Source organism: Gopherus evgoodei, chromosome 14 (genome assembly GCF_007399415.2).
Source record: "Gopherus evgoodei ecotype Sinaloan lineage chromosome 14, rGopEvg1_v1.p, whole genome shotgun sequence".
Classification (NCBI taxonomy): domain Eukaryota; kingdom Metazoa; phylum Chordata; order Testudines; family Testudinidae; genus Gopherus; species Gopherus evgoodei.
Genome location: NC_044335.1, coordinates 32,741,611 through 32,765,413, shown reverse-complemented (window position 1 = coordinate 32,765,413; position 23,803 = coordinate 32,741,611). Strand labels below are relative to the sequence as shown.

At 43.0% G+C, this 23,803-nt stretch overlaps 1 protein-coding gene across 2 annotated transcripts in view; it reads right to left on the bottom strand.

Annotated features, from left to right (window-relative positions):
* Positions 1-23,803, bottom strand: part of MMP24 (matrix metallopeptidase 24) — a 182,980-nt gene that overhangs the window by 87,150 nt on the left and 72,027 nt on the right. For both annotated transcript variants that reach the window (XM_030533634.1, XM_030533636.1), the window contains 2 exons: positions 22,194-22,310; positions 17,368-17,672 (listed from right to left, as the gene is read on the bottom strand). In XM_030533634.1, coding sequence (XP_030389494.1) covers positions 17,368-17,672; positions 22,194-22,310 — 422 coding nt within the window. The remainder of the gene's footprint in view (positions 1-17,367; positions 17,673-22,193; positions 22,311-23,803) is intronic.

The following is a 23,803-nucleotide window of genomic DNA, read 5'->3' as shown; positions in this document are numbered from 1 at the left end:
GCAAATCTGTCATGTAATTATCTTGTGACGCTGGCTACAACAGTGCCATGCGAATGCCTGTTCTCACTTTCAGGTGACATTGTAAGCAAGAAGTGGGCAGCACTATTGCCTGCAAATGTAAACAAACTTTTTTGTCTAAATCACTGGCTGAACAAGAAGTAGGACTAAGTGGACTTGCAGGCTCTAAAAAAGTTTTGAATTGTTTGATTTTTGAATGCAGTTTTTTTTTTTTACACAATTCTACATTTATAAGTTCAACCTTAATGATAAATAGATTGCATTATAGTACTTGTATGACATGAATTGAAAAATACTATTTTGTTTGTTTTTTCAAGTACAAATATTTGTAATAAAAATAGTAATATAAAGTGACCACTGTACACTTTGTATTCTGTGTTGTAATTGAAATCGATATATTTGAAAATGTAGAAAACGTTCAAAATATTTAAATGGTATTCTATTCTTGTTTAACAATGTGATTAATCGTGATTAATTTTTTTAATCGCTTGACATTTCCTGACTCTGGATAATATTGACTTGCTACAGACACTAGAATCAAAATCCCACTGACTATGCAGCAGAACTGAGGTACAGGCGACTTGATTGATATGTGGAGAAGGCATTTCTGCTATCAGGGAAGGAGGGCTGAAAATTATTAAAAACTGATTAGAATATTGGCTGCATTAAACACCCTCAGATATTGACCCAGAAGAATGAGTAAAAAATTAGCTCTAAAATTAACAGCCTACTATAGTAGAGTATTTTTGATACTTTCCACAGCCAATATCAGTGTGTTCACCTTGGCCTGAAAGAAGGGTTGCTCATGTAACTGCATGCTCTGTTATGTGCAAATGAATTGGTTTAGCTACAGGCCACTTTTAAGCTCTTTTGAAACCAAAAGTTTTCAAAGAGTTCTGTGGCACCTTATAGACTAACAGACGTATTGGAGCATGAGCTTTCATGAGTGAATACCCACTTCGTCGGATGCATGGATGAAGTCGGTATTCACCCACGAAAGCTCATGCTCCAATACAACTGTTAAGTCTATAAGGTGCCACAGGACTCTTTGCTGTTTTTACAGATCCAGACTAACACGGCTACCCCTCTGATAGAAAAGTTTTCATTTACTTCTTACCCAAGATGCACAAGAGACAAGTGCACTACCGTGCATTATCAGTTAAGCTATGTGTCAGGTTAAAATGACTTTTACTGACTGCTTTCATGAAATTGCGTGCTTTGATTTGCTGCTTTTACAAGTTTGAAAAATGCTAGGCTGTCTGCTGCTTGTGTGACAGTACCCATACAGCTGGAGTTGTCAGCTTCTCATCTTACAGCAAGATGCCACAGGATTCTTTGCTGATCTTACAGCAATAAATTCTTCTCCTGGTTAAATCTTAGTAACTTGCGCTTATGCAGTTAACTTCTGAATTCCCCTTGCCCCCAGCTTTCCAAGATGGAGGAGAAGGGGGCGTTTGGAAGAACTACGTACTTCCCACGTGTACAGGCCTTTCAACAACAGCAATGGCAGCCTCCATAACACCACAAAGGTTTTTACCCACACACCAAGTAAATTAAAAAACCAATCCCTTACCAGGCTGTGATGGCATCTCCTCCATGTCACCTCCTCGATCTCTTGTCATCTGGCCTGGGTTGACCTGTGTGTCTCCAGACAGGTCATGAGACTCAGGAAGGCGTTATTCAGATGCCAGGAGGTCAGACTAGATGTTCAAAATGGCCCCTTTTTGAGCTTGGAATCTATGAATTGTAGGTCTCCTGGAGTTCAGAGGGCTGGGTTTGAATCTCCCTGGAATCAGAGGGCTGGGTCTGCAGATAAGCCATTTCCTCCCTTCTCAGAACCGTCAGGTGCCACTCTCTGTATCCATCACACAGTCTGGGTTTGTCACAATTCTCTCCAATTCCTCAGAAAAGGATTGTGCCTAGGTGCCCACCTGTACCTGTTGCTACTGTCCTTGCCCAAAGCTAACCAGAGCACTGACATCTTGGGCTCGGCAGGAGGAAGCGTGCTGGCAGCACCTCGGCTGGGGTCTAGGGATAAATATCAGGAAGCATGAATAGGTTCATTAAAGAAAGATGTTCACCATGAGCAGCTGGTCACAAACAGAAGTCATGCATTTGCACTGGGAATTTTAAACTGTTAGGTGACTTCTGACCGGGTTGACCCCACAGCAGTAGAGTTTAATTACCTGGCCAGAGAGGGCAGCATGGAACAGCCAACAGAGAACTGATCTCACTTGTTTAGTATAGTCTATGCCGACAGCGACAGTTGAGTTGAAGTCTAGTGGGGGCCATAGGCTACACAGCAAGATTTGAAGCACATCCTCCAATCCTTTTGGAGTCTTTTGTGTATCGAGGGCACAACTGAGTTACAACATGACAACAATCTCGAGTCAAGGCATGGCCTTAGTGAGAAGAATCACAGGACTGCAAGGGACCTCGAGAGGCCATCTAGTCCAGTCCCCTGCACTCATGGCAGGACTAAGTATTATCCATTCTGTCCTTGGCAGGTGCTTGTCTAACCTGCTCTTTAAAATCTCCAATGATGGAGATTCCAAAACCTCCCTACACAATTTATTCCAGTGCTTAGCCACTGTGACAGTTAGGAAGTTTTTCCTAATGTCCAACCTAAATCTCCCTTGCTGCATTTAAGCTCATTGTTTCTCGTCCTGTCCTCAGCAGTTAAGGAGGACATTTTTTTCTCCCTTCTGCTTGTAACAACCTCTAATGTACTTGAAAACTGTTATCATGTCCTAAGTTCCCTCTAAGCTATTTGGCCGTGCAGCAGGCTATCAAGGGCCGCGCAGGTGGGGAAAGGCGCCCCTCCCCCAACCCAGCCCAGCCTTAGCTGCCAGGGAGAGGTTCCCCTTTCCCAGCCCAGGCCCTCCCACCCCCCCCCCGAGTTGTCTGGGAGAGGATCCCCTCCCCCCATCCAGCCCCGCCAGAACTTCCGCAGCCCAGTAGAGGCGCCTCTCCCCTGGCCTCGCTCGGCCCAGCCCAGCCCAGCCCAGTCCAGCCGGTGCTGCCATGGAGAGACAATTCTCTCCCGGTCCCCAGGGCAGACTGCACCGCAAACCCCTCATCCCTGGCCCTACCCCAGAGCCCGCACCCCCTAGCCCTGAGCCCCCTCCTGCACCCCAATCCCCTCATCTCCAGCCCCATCCGAGCCCACATCCCTAGCCAGGGCCCTCATCCCCCGCACCCCAACCCTCTGCCCCTGCCCTGAGCCCCCATCCCCACCAAACATCACCTCCATATTGGTGCACATAACAAAACATTCCGCACATGGATGTAAAAAATTAGAGGTGAATACTGACATGTCCCCTCTCAGACTTCTCTTTTCCAAACTAAACAAACCCAATTTTTTCAATCTTCCCTCACAGGTCATGTTTTAGACACACTTCTCTGGACTTTCTCCAATTTGTCCACATCTTTCCTGAAATGTGGCACCCAGAATCGGACACAATACTCCAGCTGACGCCCAATCAACGCAGAGTAGAGTGGAAGAATTACTTCTTGTGTCTTACTTACAACACTCCTGTTAATACATCCTGGAATGATGTTTGCTTTTTTGCAGCAGTGTTACACTGTTGACTCATATATAGCTTGTGGTCTACTATGACCCCCAGATCCCTTTCCGCAGTACTCCTTCCTACACACTCATTTCCCATTTTGTATGCATGCAACTGATTGCTCCTTCATAAGTGGAGTACTTTGCATTTGTTCTTATTGAATTTCATCCTATTTACTAGTGCATAATCATTCCAAGTGTTGGAATAATGATTCAACCCTGGGGAATGTCACAGTACCTCCTTAGCATAGAGTGAAACAAGTAAAGGGAATAACTCAGCCTCTGATTGAGTGTTCTGATCAGTTACATCCCTTTCACATCTTCCTTTCCCCTTCCAATCCACCCTTCCTCTCCCCACCCTCTTCAACATCTGTTCTTCCACATTCCTCCCTCCCCCTTACACCTCTCCTTCCACTGCTTTTTCTGCTTCTGTTCTTATAGCTGACAATGAGTTTTCTGAGCCTAAGAGCTGTTAATGATTTAAATCCACTGCATTTTGACAGGGATACATGCAGCTGTTCTTCATTAATGAAACTGAAGACTGATATTTTTATACCTGCCTCTCTCTTCTCTCAAACAGCCTTGACAAATATACACATGCTTACAAAGGTCTGTTCCAGAACACAAGCTCATTAAGAAATTCTCCTTCATTAGAGACATTTTCAAATAAATGAAAAGCTTGAGAATCTTGGAAGCAGTAAGTCTCCCTACACAAGAATGAGACAAAAAGTTATTTCACTGTTTGAAAGTGCCATGTTTTAGATTCTGAACATACCTGAAGTTAAGTTTTTAAGCATTTGGAAGGTGATACTGCATCTACTTGTCAACGAAGTTTCCCTATTAGGATGACAGTCCAGAGGGACCAAACATAGAACTGCCATAGGCTACTTTCCCACTCAAGTCTTCTAAAGGTCAGGTTTAATGCTCTGTTAGCTGAGGATAGATTTGTATAGCGTACTTTACAGAAGGGAATGCATAAGTCTTGTTACAAAAGCTATTCAAATCAATAGGTTTCAGGTGCCTAACATGCTTAGGCATTTCTCAAAATCCCACTAGGAGCCTATCTGCATCTTTATAAACCAAAATACCTTTGAAAATCTGGTCCATAAGAGCCTATGTCTCACTGAAAATCAGCAAGACGTAGGTGTCTAAGTTACTTAGGTGCTCTGGAAAATTTTACCTTTTGTTTAATTCACTGCAACAATATGACAATTTGCATAATGTGGAGGAAAAACATCAAATTTCCTTCTATAGAAGCTTCCTCTTACTTAAAGCAGGTGGAGAAATGAAGAGAAATTTCAGATGCATTTGCTTCTGAGAAAGTGGAACTGCCAGTCTCGATGAAAAAATATTAGTCTTTGTTTTCCAAATGCAGCCTGATGTCGGAGATGGACATCGTCATCTTGTTAAAAACCAAAACAGGTTCAACCCCATGAATGCTCACATTGTCTGCATAGGAATCAGTGCTAGAAACTTTGGACTCTGATGGAAAGAAGGATTATAAAGGAATGCCATCTCTGAACAATGCACACAAATCCACTGCCAAATGGGATGTAGCATTTGATTACAGACAACTGAATAAACAAATGCAAATGGATTAATGCACATGACTTTCACAGATACAAGCTTAGTCAAGTTGAATTGAAAGAAATATTTAAAAACCTGGATATTGCAAATTGTTTTTGGACCTAAATATGATTCTGGAAGCTTTCTGAAGAACGCAATTCATTTGGAAAAGAATGTATCAGGTATTAAACATTTCTCCATGTGAGTATAACCACTTTGTTTAACCTTTTCCTAAAGGCGAAAAAAGATATTATATTATTGTTTATGCTGATGACAGTCTGATTTCTTTACACCACCTGGAGTGAACATTTCTAAGTATTTAAATAATACAAGAGCAAAACTATCTCAAGCAAATACTGGTTTAGAAAGAGGTTGAGCTACCTCAGCTTTGAAATTTGCTCAACCCTGAGCTCACAGGGTAAAAGTCTTCTTGAATTTATCCCCCCACCTCCTACCAATGTGTCAACTGTATGTGGTTTCCTGGGGATCTCATTTATTTTTGGCAATTCCACAATATGCCACTAGTGCTAGACCAAATATGGCAATGTAAAGTTGGACACCTACACAGAAGAAGACAATGGATTAATGAAAAGTGGACGTTACATATGTAACTGGAGATTCTTCTAGATGTGTGGTCCCAATCTGTATTCCACATGTGGGTACACATGCACAACATGCACCTGAGTCCAAAAGTTCTTCCAAGCAGTATCCATTGGCCGGCATATGTGCAGTAGCTCTCCTCCAGCTCCTGAGATTATATGAAACAGTGCAGTTGGATGCCTCTCCAGTTCCTCTTCTTAATGCAAATCCAACAGGATCCGAAGCAGAGGGTGGATAGTGGAATACAGATAGAGATCATACATCTCAAAGAACCTCCAGTTACAGTAAGTAACCTCCACTTCTTCGAGTGCTGGTCTCCATGTATATTCCACACATGGGTGGTTGTCAAGCAGTGCTCATAGGAAGCAGGTTTGAGGAAACTGGTAGCAAAGAGATGATGTGTGTCAGGGATGGGGCCAAGGGGTTCAGAGTGTGGGAGGGGGCTCAGGGCTGGTGCAGAGAATTGGGGGGCAAAGGGGAGGGCTCTGGCTGGGTGTGCATTGAAATTAGTATTTAAATCTCCCTGCAACAAAATACGGTTACTCATCATACAGTAACTTTTCAAGATGTTGAACCCCATTCTAGGTGCACATGCGCATCACACACACGAGACTAGAGCTTTGAGCTAGTGGTGCCTGACAGGTTTGCGCTTGCACTCTGTGCCTCAGCATGCTCCCATACCAGGATATAAAGGGTGGGGTAGCCCCACCCCCTCCCTCAGTTCTCTCACACTTCAAACCCTGTGGTAGATGGGAAGGAGAACAGTCTGGGATCCACATTGACATCATCACTCCAAGAACCACAGTTACTGTAGGGTAAGTAATCATATTTTCTTCTTCAAGTAAGTGTCAGTGTGGATCCCACTCTAGGTGACTGATGAGCAGTATTCTCCTTGGAGGTGGGAGAAGAGTCACAGCCATATGAGTAGAACAGTAACCAAAGTAACAGCCCCTCCAAAAATAGCTGATGCTCTGGCTACTATGCCAAGCGCAAAGTGCTTCACAAAGGTAATTGGGTTACTCTAAGTAGCTGCCTTACTGATCTCAGCAACTGGTACATTTGTGAAACAGGTCAAAGCTGCCACCTGAGCTCTGGTGCAGTGTGTTCTGATATTTGTAGGAAGGGTGGTTACAGGTGGAGATACACTGAGTGATCCACTTTGACAACTGTTGAAAAAAAATCGCTACCACAATCACTGTGGCTCTATCTTGACCGATTCTGGCTATTGTCTTAGGGATCAGCAAACTGGGGAGACCCTTGGACCAATGGAGGAGAAATGTGTGCAGTTGGGATTCAGCACTCGTGCTCCCTTGGAGCAGAACACCTTGGATTTGGCGTTCTATGCTGATGCAAAAACGTCTACAGCCAAGTTCTGCCACATCTGAAAGACGGGGTGTAATATGGTGTCCCATAATGACCACTCATGATTAAACATGTTGTTCCTGCTTAGGAACCATGCATCACTGTTGTTGATCCTGGGAGGCGAAAGGCCACTCGGCTTACTGTATTCAGCTGGCACAATTCCCAGAATTTAGTGGCTTCCCAACATAACTGAGTGCTGCCCTCTTTGCTGCTGTACTGCATCGCCGATGTGTTGTCTATTACGATGTGCACTACTGAGTCCTTGAGAACAAGCTGAAAAGCTATAATGGATATCCTGGTGGCTTTCAGCTCTAAGATGTTATAAGGAATTTAAACTGGGTAGGGTTCCAGTCATGAAAATGATTAAAGGATTAGAAAACATGCCTAACAGTGAGAAACTCAAAGAGCCCAATCTATTTAGCTTAACAAAGAGAAGGTTAAGAGGTGACTTGATTACAGTCTATATGTACCTACATGGTAAACAAATATTTAATAATGGGCTCTTCAGTCTAGCAGAGAAAAGTCTGACAAGATCCACTGGCTGGAAGTTGAAGCTAGACAAATTCAGGCTGGACAGAAGGCTTATATTTTTGATAGTGAGGGTAATTAAACATTGGAACAATTTACCAAGGATTGTGGTGGATTCACCATCACTGACCATTTTTAAACCAAGATTGGATGTTTATCTAGGAATTATTTTGTTCTGTGGTCTGTGCTATACTGGAGGTCAGACTAGATGATCACAATGGTCCCTTCTGGTCTTGGAATCTATGATTTGCAAGTCGTCTGAGGATCTCCCACCTTGTATCTTGAGGTTACCCAGATGAGCATCCCAGCCCATCTCTTACATGGCTAGGAAGGGGACTTCAAAGGCAACCCTTTCTGTACATTTAAAGGATTTGTTGCCAGCCCTGCTTCAGCCCTACTCTTGCTCCAGCCTAGCTCCCAGCTGTATTTTGCTTTGTTTTGAACATGCTCTTGATGCCTGAATCCAGCTCCAACCTTTGGCTCTGGTTCCTGGCTCAGCTGCCACCACACTGACCACTAAATCTGACTGCCACTGCTCCAACCACTAGGCTTGGACCTCCACATCTTGGTTTCTGAGAAGCATCTGCTTCCCCTGTATTCCCATGGAACTTCTAATGTTCCTGTTTTTGGAGCAACAAGGCCACTTCTGCTTGCAAAAGGCCCTTGTGAGAAGGGTCTCTCAAGAGGGATTAGGAAAGGGGAAGAAAGGAGGGAGGAAAGAAACTGGATGGTGTACCCATGGGCAGTAGTGTCTAACAACCATTTGTCTGGGGTAATGTCCAACCATGTGCTGGATGGAGCAAGGCAGTTTCTGAAAAGCATATTAGAGTGACTGCTTCTAATGTAGCTCTCAAGTGATGTGTCAAACCTGCTGCCATGAGAAGTAAGCAGGGTATGACGTTGAGTGGTTAGAGGGCTGATGCCCTCTGCTGTAATGAAGCCATTTCTTAGGTTGACAGTCCAGATGTCTATGGTATGAGGGCATCTGTTGCTTCTACTGATGCTGCTGTGGGCAGTACTTTTTTGAGATGCTGGAGATGTGTATATGCCTAAGGATCTCAGAATTGAGATAGAGTCTGACGAAGTGTAATATGCTATCTGTTTTTTCACTAAATAGCTCCAATCCTTCAAATGGCAGGTCTTTGATGGTGGCCTGAACTTTATGGGGAATACCAGAGACCTAGAATCATGATGCCCTCCTCATAGTCACAGCCATGACCATGGTTCTGGATGCAGTACCAGCAGCGTCCAAAGGACATCTTCCCTACCAATTGTCCCTTTCGCACCATGTCCTTCATCTCCTTTCTAGCCTTATAGGGAAGCTTTGCAACTGATGGAAAGACTCTGGCCCATGTGAGGAAATTATACTTAGCTAACAGAGCTTGATCCTTAGCCATCCTGAGTGGAAGTGAAGACAACCTGTATGATTTCCTCCAAAAAACATGACTGGATCTCTGTCCTTGAGAGTACTCTTGGTTGAATGGGACTTCTTTTATATGGCTGAAACTACCTGTGATCCAGGATTACGATGGGAGTAAAAATACTCTAATCCAGATGTAGCATTTATTCATTTTTTTTGATGTGGAGGGGCAGTAACTGGTGTCTGCCATAGTGCCTTGGCAGGGTCCAGAAGCCCTTCATTTATCAGAAGGGCAATGCATTCTGGGCCTGCAGCAGACAAACTAAGAGTTTGTGTGACTTCTCCACTATGACAGAAGTCACCGCTTCAACAAGGATGTCTGCTATCTTCAATAAGAGGTCTTGAAATGCCTTATATGTGTTCAGTGCTGGTGACGGTTCCAGTGCCGAGGTAATGGCCTCATCTGGTGATGAGGAATAAAGGCTGGAGGGGTCATGAAATGGGATGCTGACATATCTGCACCTCAGGTTCTTGCTCCTCCTGGTAACTGGGTGTCTGGGTCTCAACAACACTGCTGCAGGAGAGGGGGCTCTCCTCTTCCATGTTGTGGGCAGGCAGCTCCTGGGAGCTCTAGTCTGTTGTTCCAAATAACTCCATAATGATACAGGTGCTGCATGTTGGCCCATGGGACAAACGGTTCTTCCAGCCTGGCAGTGCGGGACAGGGACCATATATGAGATGGCTCCCTGTTCAATGCCAGGGAGACAGTGTGTCCTGTGGATGAAGAATGTTTCTTTTCTATAGGCAGTGCTGATGGGAGCTCTCTCTCTGTGCCAAGGTCCGTCTTCACAGACATATCTATGTCAAAACCATTCTCACAGTTTGTCTCATTGACCATAGTGTCCTATCCGATGCCAGTCCAGAGGATGAGATAATTGTCAGTACCAGTGCTATGGATGCTAGCACCAATGATTCCAGTGCTGGTCCTGACACCAATGGAGCGTGCTGCACTATAGGCTGCTCCTCACCAGATGATGCCTTGTGAGTCTTGGAGGACTTTTCCTTGGAAGTCTTCTTATGTCTCCAAGTGTGGGAGGACACCGATCTCTTCTTAGAAGCCCAACCTTGGTGCTCTGATTGTCTGTTTTCAACCTGCTGTGATGCTTGAGCAGCCTTTCTCAATATCAAGGCTGAAGCAACTCTGGTGCCACAGCCAATATTGAAGCTCCAGATGGTGCCAGTGGTTTGCTCTGCAATTATTTCCCTGACACAATCTTGGATGCAAACAGGATATTTGATGGTATGCTGGGATAGTGTTGGTTTCCACAGTATTGGAGAGCTCAGTCCCAGGATTTCTGGGTCAAATGTCACCCTCATCAACTGCTTTGAGAGATGGAGCTTCAGTCATGAATTCCTGGTGTCATAGCATTCCTTCCCAGTTCTGGACCTTAGCGTCCAAAACATGGGTACTAGCATGAGTTTCCCTAAGCTTAATTACCAGCTTAGATCTGATATGCTGCCACCAATCAGGAATTTTCCAGGGCCTGATACCCTCTGGTCCCCCCAAAACCTTCCCTGGGGACCCCAAGAACCCAGATCCCTTGGGTTCTTAAAACAAGGAGAAATAAGCCATTCCTCCCCTCTCCCCCTCCCAGAATTTCCCTCCCTGGGCTATTCTGAGAGATACTGATCCAACCTCTTAAATCACCATACAGAGAAGCATCTCCCTTCCCTCTCACAAAGAGGCAAACAGATTCAAGGAAAACAGAGAGAGATTCTATCTCTCTCTCCTCCCGCCTCCCCCACCAGTCCTGGTGAGTTATCCCAATCCCTTGGGATAAAACAAGGGAAACAAGAAAAAAATCAATCAGGTTCTCTAAAAAGAAATCTTTTAATAAAAGAAAGAAAAAGTAAAGAATTATCTCTGTAACTTCAAGATGTAAATATACAGGGTCCTATAACTTACAGATACCAGAGAGAAACTTTCCCCCCAGTACCAATACAAATCAAAATATTCCCAGCAACTACACATATAAAAGTTAACCAGCCAGATCCACAATTGCAAATAGAGTAAAACAATTAAAAAGCCTAAACCGCCTGGTTTTTACCTTCTATTTGAAAAGAAACTTAGAGAGCCTGTAGTAATGTCTGGTCTCTCTCAGACCCTCCGAGAGAAGAACAAAGAACTCACACCCAAACTTCCCTTCACCCGAATTTAAAAGTATCTTGTCTTCTGATCAGGTGTCCAGTTTCCTGCTTGTAACCCTTTACAGGTATAAGAGACATTAACCTTTAACACTCTATGACACCTGGTCTCAGCTGAGAATGACAAGCAGCTGGAACACCTGCTAGAGATGTGGGACTCATCAAAGCAGAATCTCATGACTCTCCTTCAGCAGGATCATAGACTATCAGAGTTGGAAGGGACCTCAGAAGGTCATCTAGTGCAACCCCCTGCTCAAAGCAGGACCACTCCCCAAATGGCCCCCTCAAGGATTGAACTCACAATCCTCACAATTTAGCAGGCCAATGCTCAAACCACTGGGCTATCCCTCCCCCTCTGAATGAGTCTGCCAGAGGATGGACAAGGATTAAATTCCTCCTTAGATTCCGCCATGTTATACAGGGGGTACTGTATGTGGGGTGGACATCGGTACAAGGGGTCTGTTTGATGGATTTCAATCCAATTTGAGGATTTTATGATGCAAATACATAAAGGTAAGTGCTGAAAAGTGTTCTGAAGATTTTCAGAGGTTTACCTGGAAATAAGCTTGCTAGAGTTCTATCAGGTGATGGGACACTGCTGGGTTCCAATTCGCTGCCACAGGTGGTTAGAAGGATCTGGGAACTGACTAAGGGGCTCAGCCTCCCCACCCTTTATGGCTGGTCCACTAAACCCTTTATAGCCTCTTACAGCGGCATGAAGAGGCACAGGGTGCAGCTGTGACACCATCAGACACTGCTTGCCAAAAAAATCTAGTCCTGCACATACAAGACACATGTGCACCTAAGCTGGGATCCACTGACACATATTCAAAGAAGAGTGTGATTTAAAACAAACAAATAAAAAACCCACCCTTTTTGGGATGTGTAATATTTTTCTTGGTTTAGAGAGCCCAAGTATGCCCTCTATTGACCACATCTGAATATAGATTTTTTGTTTCCTTAAAAGTCAGATCAATTGTGATTTATTCAAATATTTATCAGCAAAAAGTCTTAACCAAAGGTACTGAAAATATAGCAATGCAGTCCCTAAAACTCCCAATAATTTCCTTTGGATCACAATTTGTCTTCAACAAAGAGCTACAGCATAATAGAGAAACTCCTCCCCTGCACTCCATCCCCATTACTCCATTTTAAAGGGCTAGAGCAACAAAAAGGGGTTCTCAAAACCAAGAGAGGATTCCTCTGGCAAAGGTACTGTGCAAGATAGCTGTCTGGCTGCCTCCCAAGGACCCCCTCACAAGTCCTAGCACTGGGGCTAGTCTGGGAACTACGCAGGCATGTCAGGGTAGGGATGCACTATGGATTTTCTGGGAAACGCAGTGGCCCATAAGATAACCTCTGGAGGCTCCTGTAACTTAGAAAAGCCCCTAGTGCTGTCTAAGATATGTCTACACTGCAGACTTCACATGGCTCTCACCTGTGTTTTAGCCCCAACAGCCTAACCATCCTCATACAAAACCATTATGCCTGTGTTTAGAACCTTTGCAAGGGGACTCCCTGACATCAGCGCCCCCTCCCCCCCAAGCTCTGCACAGCAAGTGGGAGTGTCCTGGGAACAGCTGGCAAAGGGCTTCAAGGCAGAGGGCAGGAGCAACGTGACTGCAGAGCAGCAGGGGTTGGAGCACCTGAACGCACACTACCAGATGTGTGTGGCTCTGCTATCCAAGTGCACGGCACTTGATTCACTCCTGGGTGGCTGTGCGACCAAGCAGCTTAGAGGGAACATAGGTTGGGGAAAAGATTTACTATACCCCTGAGGAATCTTTTAGCGGTCAGGTGTGATAGCACCAAGTATCCCTCTACTGGCTGACAGAAGGCTGCTGTAGCCACCAGACAGACTCTGAGAGAGCTGAGAGATAGTCCTGATTTTTTTAGGGTTATTATATAGTCTAAGATCTTTGGAAGGGCCGCGGATATCAGGGAGATTTGTTGGGAGGTACACCAAATGCAAAACCTGGACCTAAGTACAGCATGTCATGGACTTTCTATTGTGTAGTAAAATACATCTTGTACCTACTTCGAACAGGAGTTCTCTAGGTGTTGGAACCTTGAAGGAGCCATGCCCTGAGACAAAGAATCTCAGGTTGGGATATAGGGTACGCCTTTGTTCTGCGAGAAGAGAATTGGATTGGAGAGAGATTGGTGGGCACATCACAAGCCGTGACAGGGAAGGGTACTAGGTTATCTCGGCTAAGTGGCAGCAATCAGTATGATGTGTGCTCCTTCTCTTTTTATTTTCAAAAGGGCCATCAACAGTAGGAGAAAGGGAGGAAAAGGCATAGAGAAGGTCCCTGTCCCAGGAAAACATCACCCAGAGAGTGTTGTCCTATCCCTGCTCTGAAGCAGTAGCATGGACATTTCTTGTTCAGATGAGTGGTAAACAGGTCTGCGGATGGTGTCCCTCATTGCCTGAATAGGTTGTGAAGTACTGCCAGGTCTATCTTTCACTCGTGATTGTATGTGAATTTGTGACTGAGATTGTCCATTATCAAATTATGTGTGCCTGCGATGTAAGCTGCAGACAGTGACACACCATAGGAGAAACACCAGTTCCACAATCTTATCAGCTCTACACAGTGGGAGGGCAGTCTGGCTCCCCCTTGTCAATTGATGTAGTACATAGAGGCTATGTTGTCTCTTAGGATCTCAGGTGTGATCCTTTGATCAGCAGGAAGAAATGGGCGCAGGCTTTCCTTACCACCCTTAGCTTGAGGAGGTTGATGTAAAGAGATATCTCCATGGATTACCACCTGCCTTGTGTCATGAGGTTGTTTAGAGGCATGCCCCACCAGGAGTGATGCGTCGGTGGTGAGAAGCAATGATGGGGGGAGGGTGTGAGAAGGGGATCCCTTTGCAAACATTGGCTGGGTCCTTCCACCAGTCTAAGGAGTTTTTGACCCTGATGGATAGTGACAGGGGTTTGTCCAGTCTGTCTCTGAGCTGAACCACATGTTCATACGAGAAGCCTGACATGTGGTATCACAGCTGTGCCTGCTGATAAGAAAGGAGTCAAAACTACAACTAAGTACAGGGAGACTAACTATAGAAATGCAATAAGAGAAAATGATGGTAATGGACTGTGACTAGCTCTGTCTCTAGCCAGGAGCGGTTGAGAAGTAACTGAGTGGGGTTAGCCCGCACACACTAGCTAGCTGGGCCTCATGGACACTGCTAGTGACGTTCTCCGATCAGCAGCGTAAGAACACAAGCATACCTACAGTGGTGCACCCACAGGGACACTACTCAAAGAAGAATCGTGAGAGTCTACCTCAAGACTTGAACTGGATTAACTCAGAGAAATCAGAAATTGGACAGAGGGCAGTAGTCCTATAACTGCAACACTAACACTAACAATAAGGAAATAATCAGTAATAAAAATGTAAGATCAATATGATTAACCTACTATATTTTGGTTTGAGCCCAATGTACCCTCGTTGTAGTATGTTGCCATCAAATTAAGGAAAAACAGCAGCCCATAAAACAGCTTAACACTGGAAAATGCTAAACCACCCTTGTGTTAGGGACTTACCACAGTATGCCTCTTCATTTCAGTTTTTTAAACTTGCCAAATACAATTCTTAATTATGTTGTCACTTTTCAGTGTGAATGGGAAAGGCTGACACCAAGATAAACACATGGTAAAATAATAAGATGAACAATGTATATTTCCCTCCAGTTTTATGACTCTAAAGCCTCATGTTACACAACATGGAATGGTGACCATGAAGGAAAATATTCAGTCACTTCTGATAGCCAAGTTGACTCATGCTATTGAGAAGAAGGCTTGATCTTCATGTTAGAGGGTAAAGAATATACTGGGCACCCCAATATTCACAGTCATGATCTGAGAAAACATGGAAGCACTTCTGTGTGGGATTTTACTGGGTTTTTTGAGGGACTCATGTTCTGAATGGACATAAATACTTAGCCATAGTGGCCAGAATCTGGTATCTGTCTGACAACCCCTACACCTAGCAAGTGAAATATCCAGAAACTGCTTTAAATGTTTAGCTATCCTGGTGTGCCAGAATAACTAATTAATTAAAATGGACCACGGTTCTTGTGTCCTGTGAGAAAAACCAAAGAAGTCTTGTGTTCTTCACATGGCATGTCATCTGTTCAGAAATGACTAATTCTTTCTTTACTGAATTTGAAACACAGTTTTCATTCTTCTTGAAGAGTCCCCCACATTTCTTCTGGTTGGACAACAATTGCACGTTACTGTCAACTTGCCAGAACTGTTGAGGGTGAGACAGGTGAAAAGCAAAAAAGCTACAGGTACTCCAGCCAAAAACAGTTATTAAACCAGGCTCATGGGAACTAGCTTAACAATACTACATGGACTAAATGGGTTCCTCCTGTAGTCAGTGTTAAGAAAGGATCAATATCATATACAGAGAATAGTCTCACATGCCAGAAATATTTTGTGAGCTTTTAGCAGGATCTACAATGTCAATTTCAGTGCCCTGCATTGCTGATGTCATTCAGTGAATAACAGTTTTGCAAACATTAATGCTTCACAGTAAGGATAAACAAAAATTTGAGATAGTTTGCCTCAGTTTTCTATATAGTTGTGTTAAAAAACATTCCCATCGGGGTAGAATGTCTTAGATATTCATTAGTCTATGTAGCTCTGCTTTTTATTGAGTAGCCCACTTTATCTGTCTGTTTTAGGATTTTCAAAAATCATAAAATTGGCAGCAGCTATTCTAAAATCTTTCCCTTTTTATGTAAAAAAGCACAATATAGAAAGAGAGCTTTGCTACTGACCTACTGCTGGTAGGGTTTTATTTTTTTGGTGAGTCTATTTCAGTTCCAAAATGAACAGCCAACCCTGACATCAGGATGGAGACAACACTAATTACAAAGAACACGCTTTAGGAAACAAATCTAGAAGCAAAAGGTAATAATATCCCAGCTGAAGGACATCATCTACAATGAAAGGGATAACATTCAGCCACATAGGGAGAAAGCCCCTACCATGGTGAAATTTCTCCAAACTCTGGCAACAGCACTTATGAAGAAAACATACCAAAAGAGAGGGCCTACAGTGAAGGGGAATACTAAATGAGTGACACAATAAGAAAAGAACAGACTACCCTTTAAAGGCGAACAGATCCTGCACCGAGGGGACATTACACGTTAACTCAAGCACTTTGATACCATGGTGATGACCCTTCACAGAACTCCAAATTCCTGGTATTAAACATGTTTCTTTTAAGCTACAATGCTCTAATAGTGTTTAAAATTAACTAATCTTTATTTACAAGCATAACTTTTTCTTGACAATGCATTTTTTCTAGGAATTGTTCTGAATCCATGATCTTCTCCATGCATATGGATCTGTAACTGGAGTCTTATGTCTCATTTAGCATTCAGTTAAAATAGCTTAACACTCTTTTTCAAACTTGTGAAAGACCCATGTTCCCACTGAAGAAAAGGTCTGAAAATAAAAAAGCAAGTGTTTGGGGTTATTGGAAGGGAAGATAAAACCCAAAAGCACACAAAATCTCTTCACTGTTTAATATACAAAATATAGTTTTCCTGATTCCCAACAAGCATCTTTAAAGTAGCCAACAAACCCTCTCTTCTGGCCTGAAACTCAACATGGGAAATTTCAGGCCAAAATAATATTTGGGAAATTAGAAATTAAGTAAAAAATTATGAAACTTGCAACTGAAACCTCCTTCTGCTGTCTTACCTCTGCACTCCCTGCTGAGCAACTGCATCTTTGTCTTTGCTGAGCGAACTCAGCATCTCAATCAGCTTGGGATAGGGATGCCGACTTTGCCTCTGTTTCTTCAGCACTCATACCACCTTCCTCCCCTAAAGGACAATTTTCTCTGCAGAGATAGTGGCCCAAATCTTCAAACACCTGCACAGCTAAGTATACACACATTTTTGCTCATTCCTAAATACATTTATTCATGTGCATATAGGTGAAAAGGAGCATAAGCTTCCAATTTGTGCACATACCCCAGGGACTTGTGCATTTAAGATGGAGTGCATTTTTTTTTCCACTGGGGCCAATCTGTGAAAGAACAGGGCTCCACTAACCTGCAATTTCCCCCACTAAAAGCCTGTCGTTGAGTTTACATTCAGCTTATTCTTGTTTTAAACATTTGACCTTCAATCTTACCATCATGATTAGAATTTCCCAAAGTCCATGGCTCATCTGAATCGAAGTGAGTATCTCCTCCAATTCCTGGTCCAGGAAAATAAGCATGGGCTAGGAATCCACCTTCTCCGTCAAATGGAGAACTGTCTCCATGGAAACCAGAAGCAAAAAATATCATAATATCTGCTTCCTTCCTGTCACTTTTAACTTCATGATAAGGTACCTCTTCAAAGGTTAGTGGCGTCACTCTCTGCCAAACATCAAATGCCTGACGAATGGCTCTCCTTGTATCAAGCTCCCCAACCTTGGGGGTGTGGTTGTGTACACTGTGTGAATGAGAAGAGAAGGATTGATTAAAGGCACACATCCTATTCAAGTCTTCCTATTACAACAGCTAGCAATTCTTGTACATAAGCAAAACTGGACAGGGTCTCCATTTCTGAAGGCACATAATTGTGCCTGCAACTATTTGCACCTGCAATTCAGGTCAGTTTTAGCCCTCATCCAAAGCCCACTGAAACTAATGGGAATCTTTCCTTAACTTCAGTGGATGTTGCATCAGGCCCTGAATACCTGATTACATTCACAAATTAAGGACTTAGATGTCTAATTTGAAAGTGTGAATTATTACAGGTAAATTTACGTTTGCTATTATCCCGCAAAAATGTAGACAAGTGTATATGAAACTGGCCCTTAAATTTTTTCCTAGCAGCATACCTATCACTAAATTACGGTGAGCCTGACCGATCTCTTTACTCATAGTAGTAATTCAAATGAAACCTACGAGACTACTTGAGTGAGTAAAAACTCACCAGTGTGACACAGCTGCCAAATTTTGTGCAATTCCATGTGTGACATTTTATGCAAAATATTTCATGAACTAATTTATTTACATATAACATGTATATAACCCCAAACTTCATTTTTAAAATGGTCCAGATTTAATGCTGGCAAAAGATGCCAGCTTGTGAACCCTGGAAAATGTAGTCCTCAGTTTGCGTGCATGGCAACAACAGTGCAAGCCTCCCAGATACTGTACTGTCAGGCCTGCTTTTCAGAGGCACAGGGGCAGTTAAAGTCTCCAAGGCTTCTCTGCTGAGTCTACTGACTGGCACCAAGTGCAGTGGTGAAGAACTCCCCTGGGAGAGGCTGGATTGAAAATGGTGACCTAAATATGAAAGGCTCTGTAGCTCAGTGTCTTGAGGCATCTACCCCTCAAATAAATGCTAATTTAAGATGGGGGTCATATATATGTATAATATACAAAAAAACACTTAAGATTCTATCAAGACTGTCAAATACAGCTTTGATTAGTCTGAAAATGCCAGTATTGTGGACACCTGTATAATCTGTTCAGCCCCTTGGCATATGGATTAAGTTGCAGTCTTTACTGACACGATCATATACTATGTTTTCTTCTCCCATGGGACAGCAGCAAGGTCTGAACCCAAGACTTTCAGATCTATAGAACAGGCCTCAGCCACTCAAGATATAGGAATAATATAGCTGTTATCCTTTATATGAGCAAGTCCCTAAAGGGGGCATAATATACAGTTCCCCAATGGATTATGCAATTGTCTGTGAGCCAACACTGGAATGTTGGTTTCAGGATCCCTGGGTTCTATTCCTGACTCTGGGAGCAGGCTGTGCTCTAGTGGTTAGAGCAATGGATCCAGACAGTACAGCTTACCACATGATTTTTCACTCTCATTCTGCAAGGCAGTGGGACAAATCTGATACAGTGATTTTATAGACTCGTATTCTGGTCCCAACTCGGCTTGAGCTATGCAGCTTTTGAGTTTGTTTATCTATGAAATAAATGCATACTAGTTGACTCTCCTAAGGTAGGGTTATGAAGTGAGGGGTGGGTGGGAGACCATGGCTGATGGTTTATTTGAGGCCCCCAAGGCTGACCTGAGCCCTTGCAAAGGCTGCGGGAACCCCCAAGAGTACCAGGGTCCGGCCACTGGCCCTGGGGCACGATGCAATGGGCAGTGCCGTCTGTATAGTGGGTACTCCCTAGGCTGAGCCCTGTCCAGGACTAACTAACTAACTAACTACACTAAGGGAAACGACTAACAACTTTTAACTATTTACAGAGAAAAGTTCATCTCAATAGATTCAGAACAAGAAGGTTTGCCAAAGCAAGAGATGTTCCAGCACCATCACTGGTGGTAAGAAGGAACCAAGCGTGGGGGGAGCCAACGGTGCCCCTTATACCACGCACCATATGGGCGCTACTCCAGAGGGTGCCAGAGTTGGTCTCCTACGGATACCACTGAGGGAAAAACTTCCGGCACCGGTGCATGTGGCAAGCACACACACCTACAATGGAATGGACGTGAGCAAGCACTTGAAGAAGCAGCACTCTTGCTCCAGCCTCATTCTGCTTGACCTGTCAGCTGCCTTTCATACAATTGCCTATGCTTTTCTTCTGGAAAACTTGTCCTCCCTTAGCTTCTATGACTCCGCCCTCTGCTGTTCTCCTCTTACCTCTCTAATCACTCCTTCAGTGCATCCTTTGGGGGATCCTCCTCATCCTCCCTCCAGCTTTCTGTGAAGGCTCTACATGGCTCCTTCCCTGGTCCTCTTCTCCTCTCCTGCTACACCTTATCTCTGGGTTATCTCACCAGTAAATACAAATTCAACAAGCATGTCTACGCTCAGGGATTAAAAATCTACATCTTTATTGCAGATCTCTCCTTCGGTCCAAAAATTAAAATCTCAGCCTGTCTCTCTAATGTCTCCTGGTGGATATCTAGCCATCAGCTCAAACTCTACATAACTAGCTCTTAATCTTCACTCCAAGTCCTGGACACCACAATTGGATACTGTATTCCAGGAATGGTCTCACTAATGCTGCATACAATAGCAATATGCCCTCTCTACTACTACTTGACACTCCCCTGCTTACACATCCAAAAATCCCATTAGCTCTCTTAGCTACAGCATTTCATTGGGACCTCAAGTTCAGCTGGTTTCTATCATGATGCCTAAGTCCTTTTCCAAGTCACTGCCTTCCATGATATAGTCCCCCATCCTGTAAGTGTGACTTATATTCTTTGTTCCTAGATAGAGGACCTTGCATCTGACTGTATTAAAATACTCTGTCTGATTTTGTCATAACCATAAAGGGAAGGGAACAGCCCTCCTGTGCACAATACTATAAAATCCCTCATGGCCAGAGACACCAAAATCCTTTTACCTGTAAAGGGTTAAGAAGCTCAGGAAACCTGGCTGACACCTGACCCAAAGGACCTATAAGGGGACAAGATACTTCCAAATCTTGGTAGGGGGAAGTATTTTGTTTGTGCTCTTTGTTTTGGGGGGTTGTTCGCTCTTGGGACTAAGAGGACCAGACATCAATCCACACTCTCCAAATCATTCTGAACCAGTCTCTCATGTTTCAAACTTGTAAGTAACAGCCAGGTAAGGTGTGTTAGTTTTATTTTTGTTTTCTCAACTTGTAAATGTTCCTTTTTGCTGAGAGGATTTTACCTCTGTTTGCTGTACCTTTGAACCTAAGTCTAGAGGGGGTTCCTCTGGGCTATATGAATCTGATTACCCTGTAAAGTATTTTCCATCCTGATTTTACAGAGATGATTTTTGCCTTTCTTTTTAAGAACCTGATTGGATCTTAAAACAAGGAAAAATCAAAGGGATTGGATCTGGACTCACCAGGAATTGGTGGGGGAAAGGAGAGGGGATGGTTAAATTCTCCTTGTGTTAAGATCCAAGGAGTGGGATCAGTCTTCACAAGGAACTTGGTGAAGAAGTCTCTCAAGGCTACCCAGGGAGGGGAAGATTTTTGGGGGAAAGATGGTGTTCCAGACACTGAGAAATCTGGATGGTGGCAGCGAAACCAGATCTAAGCTGGTAGTTAAGCTTAGAGGTGTTTATGCAGGTCCCCACATCTGTACCCTAAAGTTCAGAGTGGAGGAGGAACCTTCACAGAGGACCTTGCATCTGACTGTATTAAAATACTCTGTCTGATTTGTCTTAATCATTATTTACCATACCACCAATTTTTCTATGATCTGCAAACTTTACCAGCAACAAGTTTCATGCCAAGAATAGATGCCTGCAGGACTTGATTAGAAGCATCTCCTTTGGATGATAATTCACCATTAACAATTACTAGATATTTTTCTATAGTTCCATTATCATGAAATTGCACAATATAGATAATTTTAGAAATGTTTTCACTAAGTTTGTGTAGCCTGTAAAAAGTAAAAGTTAGACTGAAACTCCATTCAGCTAAAACCAATGATTTCAATACTTCATTTAGTTTTAATACAAATGTCATAAAATGTTTGCAGAAAATTCCTGGCAGTGTTCATTGTGACTCTGGACTTGAATACATACTCAGAATATTAGATAAATACAAATAAATATACAATTAAGACATTTGTTTATTATTTTAAAGTGACAAAACATTTTTGAGTGCTTTGCAGAACAAAAAGAAAAGACATTCATTTGTAATATTCAGTACCACCTCTGAAAAACTGTCACTAAAAGGCATTCAGGGTTTAAATGACATCATAAAAAAGCAGGTAGGAAAAAAATAATTGTTAGGTAGCACTTTTGATTATGTCATTTAAGCCAAGGGCCAGATTTACAAAGGCACCTAAAGATGCTGATATGCATATGAATATGAAATACCTTAAATAATTTTGGAAATGGGATTTAGACTACTAAGTCACTTAGAGACTTTTGAAAAAAATTACCTTCCATGTTTTTCTGAAGTTCAGCAGGCCGTATGCATGAAAAGACATTTTCACTTTTCACAGCTCAATATAAAATCTATGTCAAACTATGCTTCACCCTTTAAAAAAATTAGAATATACCTGTATGTTATATGTTTCTGCCTCCATTTTTGTCCAGTTAACGCATATCGCTTATTCCTTCGGCTATGGCTTATATGGGGATGATCAGGAACCCCACATCGAGGCTTCTTCATCCATCTAAAAAAAAAAGCCCAAAATAAATGACTGGTGAAAAGGTGTTAAATCTGGGAAACAAGTTAGATGTGATTTTTACTGTTCGTTAAAATTAGCTTGACTCTCGGTTTAATCTGAACCAGGGTTTACAAGAACAAGGAGAATGACCTTGTCCAGCAAAATATAAAGAGCGTATTGAGCAGAATGTTTTAAGATAAATCAAGGCCATTTGCACGATTCCCCAAAAGACAAAAAGGTTTGGTTAAAAACTCTTATCTACGCTATGTAAAACAGTGTATCGTGGGAAAGTGGAAAAGAAGAGTTAGTTCTGGGAAGTCAGATGGCAAATGGATTTTGAGAAGAGACAGGAAAAGATTCCTAGAAGCAGGAGACAGAAAGGGGAAAAAAGAAGGGAAATAGGATGTGACTGAGAGGGTGAGGCTGAAGGTTACTGATGTAAGTCCAGCAATGGGAGTAGTCAAGAATGTTCAGGGTGAAAAGCCTACGCTGGAAGTTATTCCTATTGGACCTTGTTCAGTAGAAGCTGAGGACTGATAGTTCAGTATTTTAGTCACACACACACTCACTCTCTCTCTCTCTTTCCCCCTCTCCAGTCACAGAAAGGCATACCTATATCCTTGAGGGTATGTCTGCACTGCATCTGTGACCAAGACTCTCAAACTAAGTCCACAGACTTTCTTAGTGGGATTTTCACTAGCATGCTAAAAATAGCAGTGTAGACATTGCTTTGAGGCTGTGGCTTGAATTGGAGGTCCGCATCTCAAGCATCCACAACACCTACACAGCTATTTTTAGCACAGTAGCACGAGCCCTATAGATGGGCCTGTCCACACGGCCTGGAAGGCTTGTTCCCAGAGGCAGCGTAGACATACTCTCAGACAGTTGTTTAGGAGAGCTGATGGTGTCCACCAGTTCTTGCAATGTCCATGGACTGAATCATAGATTCAAAGACCAGAAGGGACTATAATCAAGTCACTCCTTAACATTCTCTTTGTTAAGATAAATAGATTGAGTCTATCACTAGAGACTCAGCTGACTCAACAAATATTTCTTGTCCTCTTCACTTGATGATTCAATATAAATGCCTTCATTAGTCAATTTCTGGACTGAAGTCTTTGCTTTTTCCAGTATGCTTTCAATGGATAGCTCTCTGATCCAAGTGTAGCTTCTACTGGTGGACAAAGATCTAATATAGTTGTAGCAGATGCCTGGATGGCACTGTTTAATAATCCAAGTGATTTCAACAGTAGACTTACAAGCTAGAGAATGGCAATTGTTTTCTCTGAACGTAGTAACAAAACTAGTCCACCAGCCTCACTATTTAGATCTGTCCCATCCTGGTAGATATTTTCCAAAGCTAGAGATAACCATTGCAGTAATTTTAAAACAACAGCCAAGGATCGGTCATGAGAAAGCCAGTGGGTTTTCCGAGGTTGGACAAAGGGTATGTCTTCACTACCAACGTTAAAGCCCTGAGTAGTCACAGCACCAGCGCT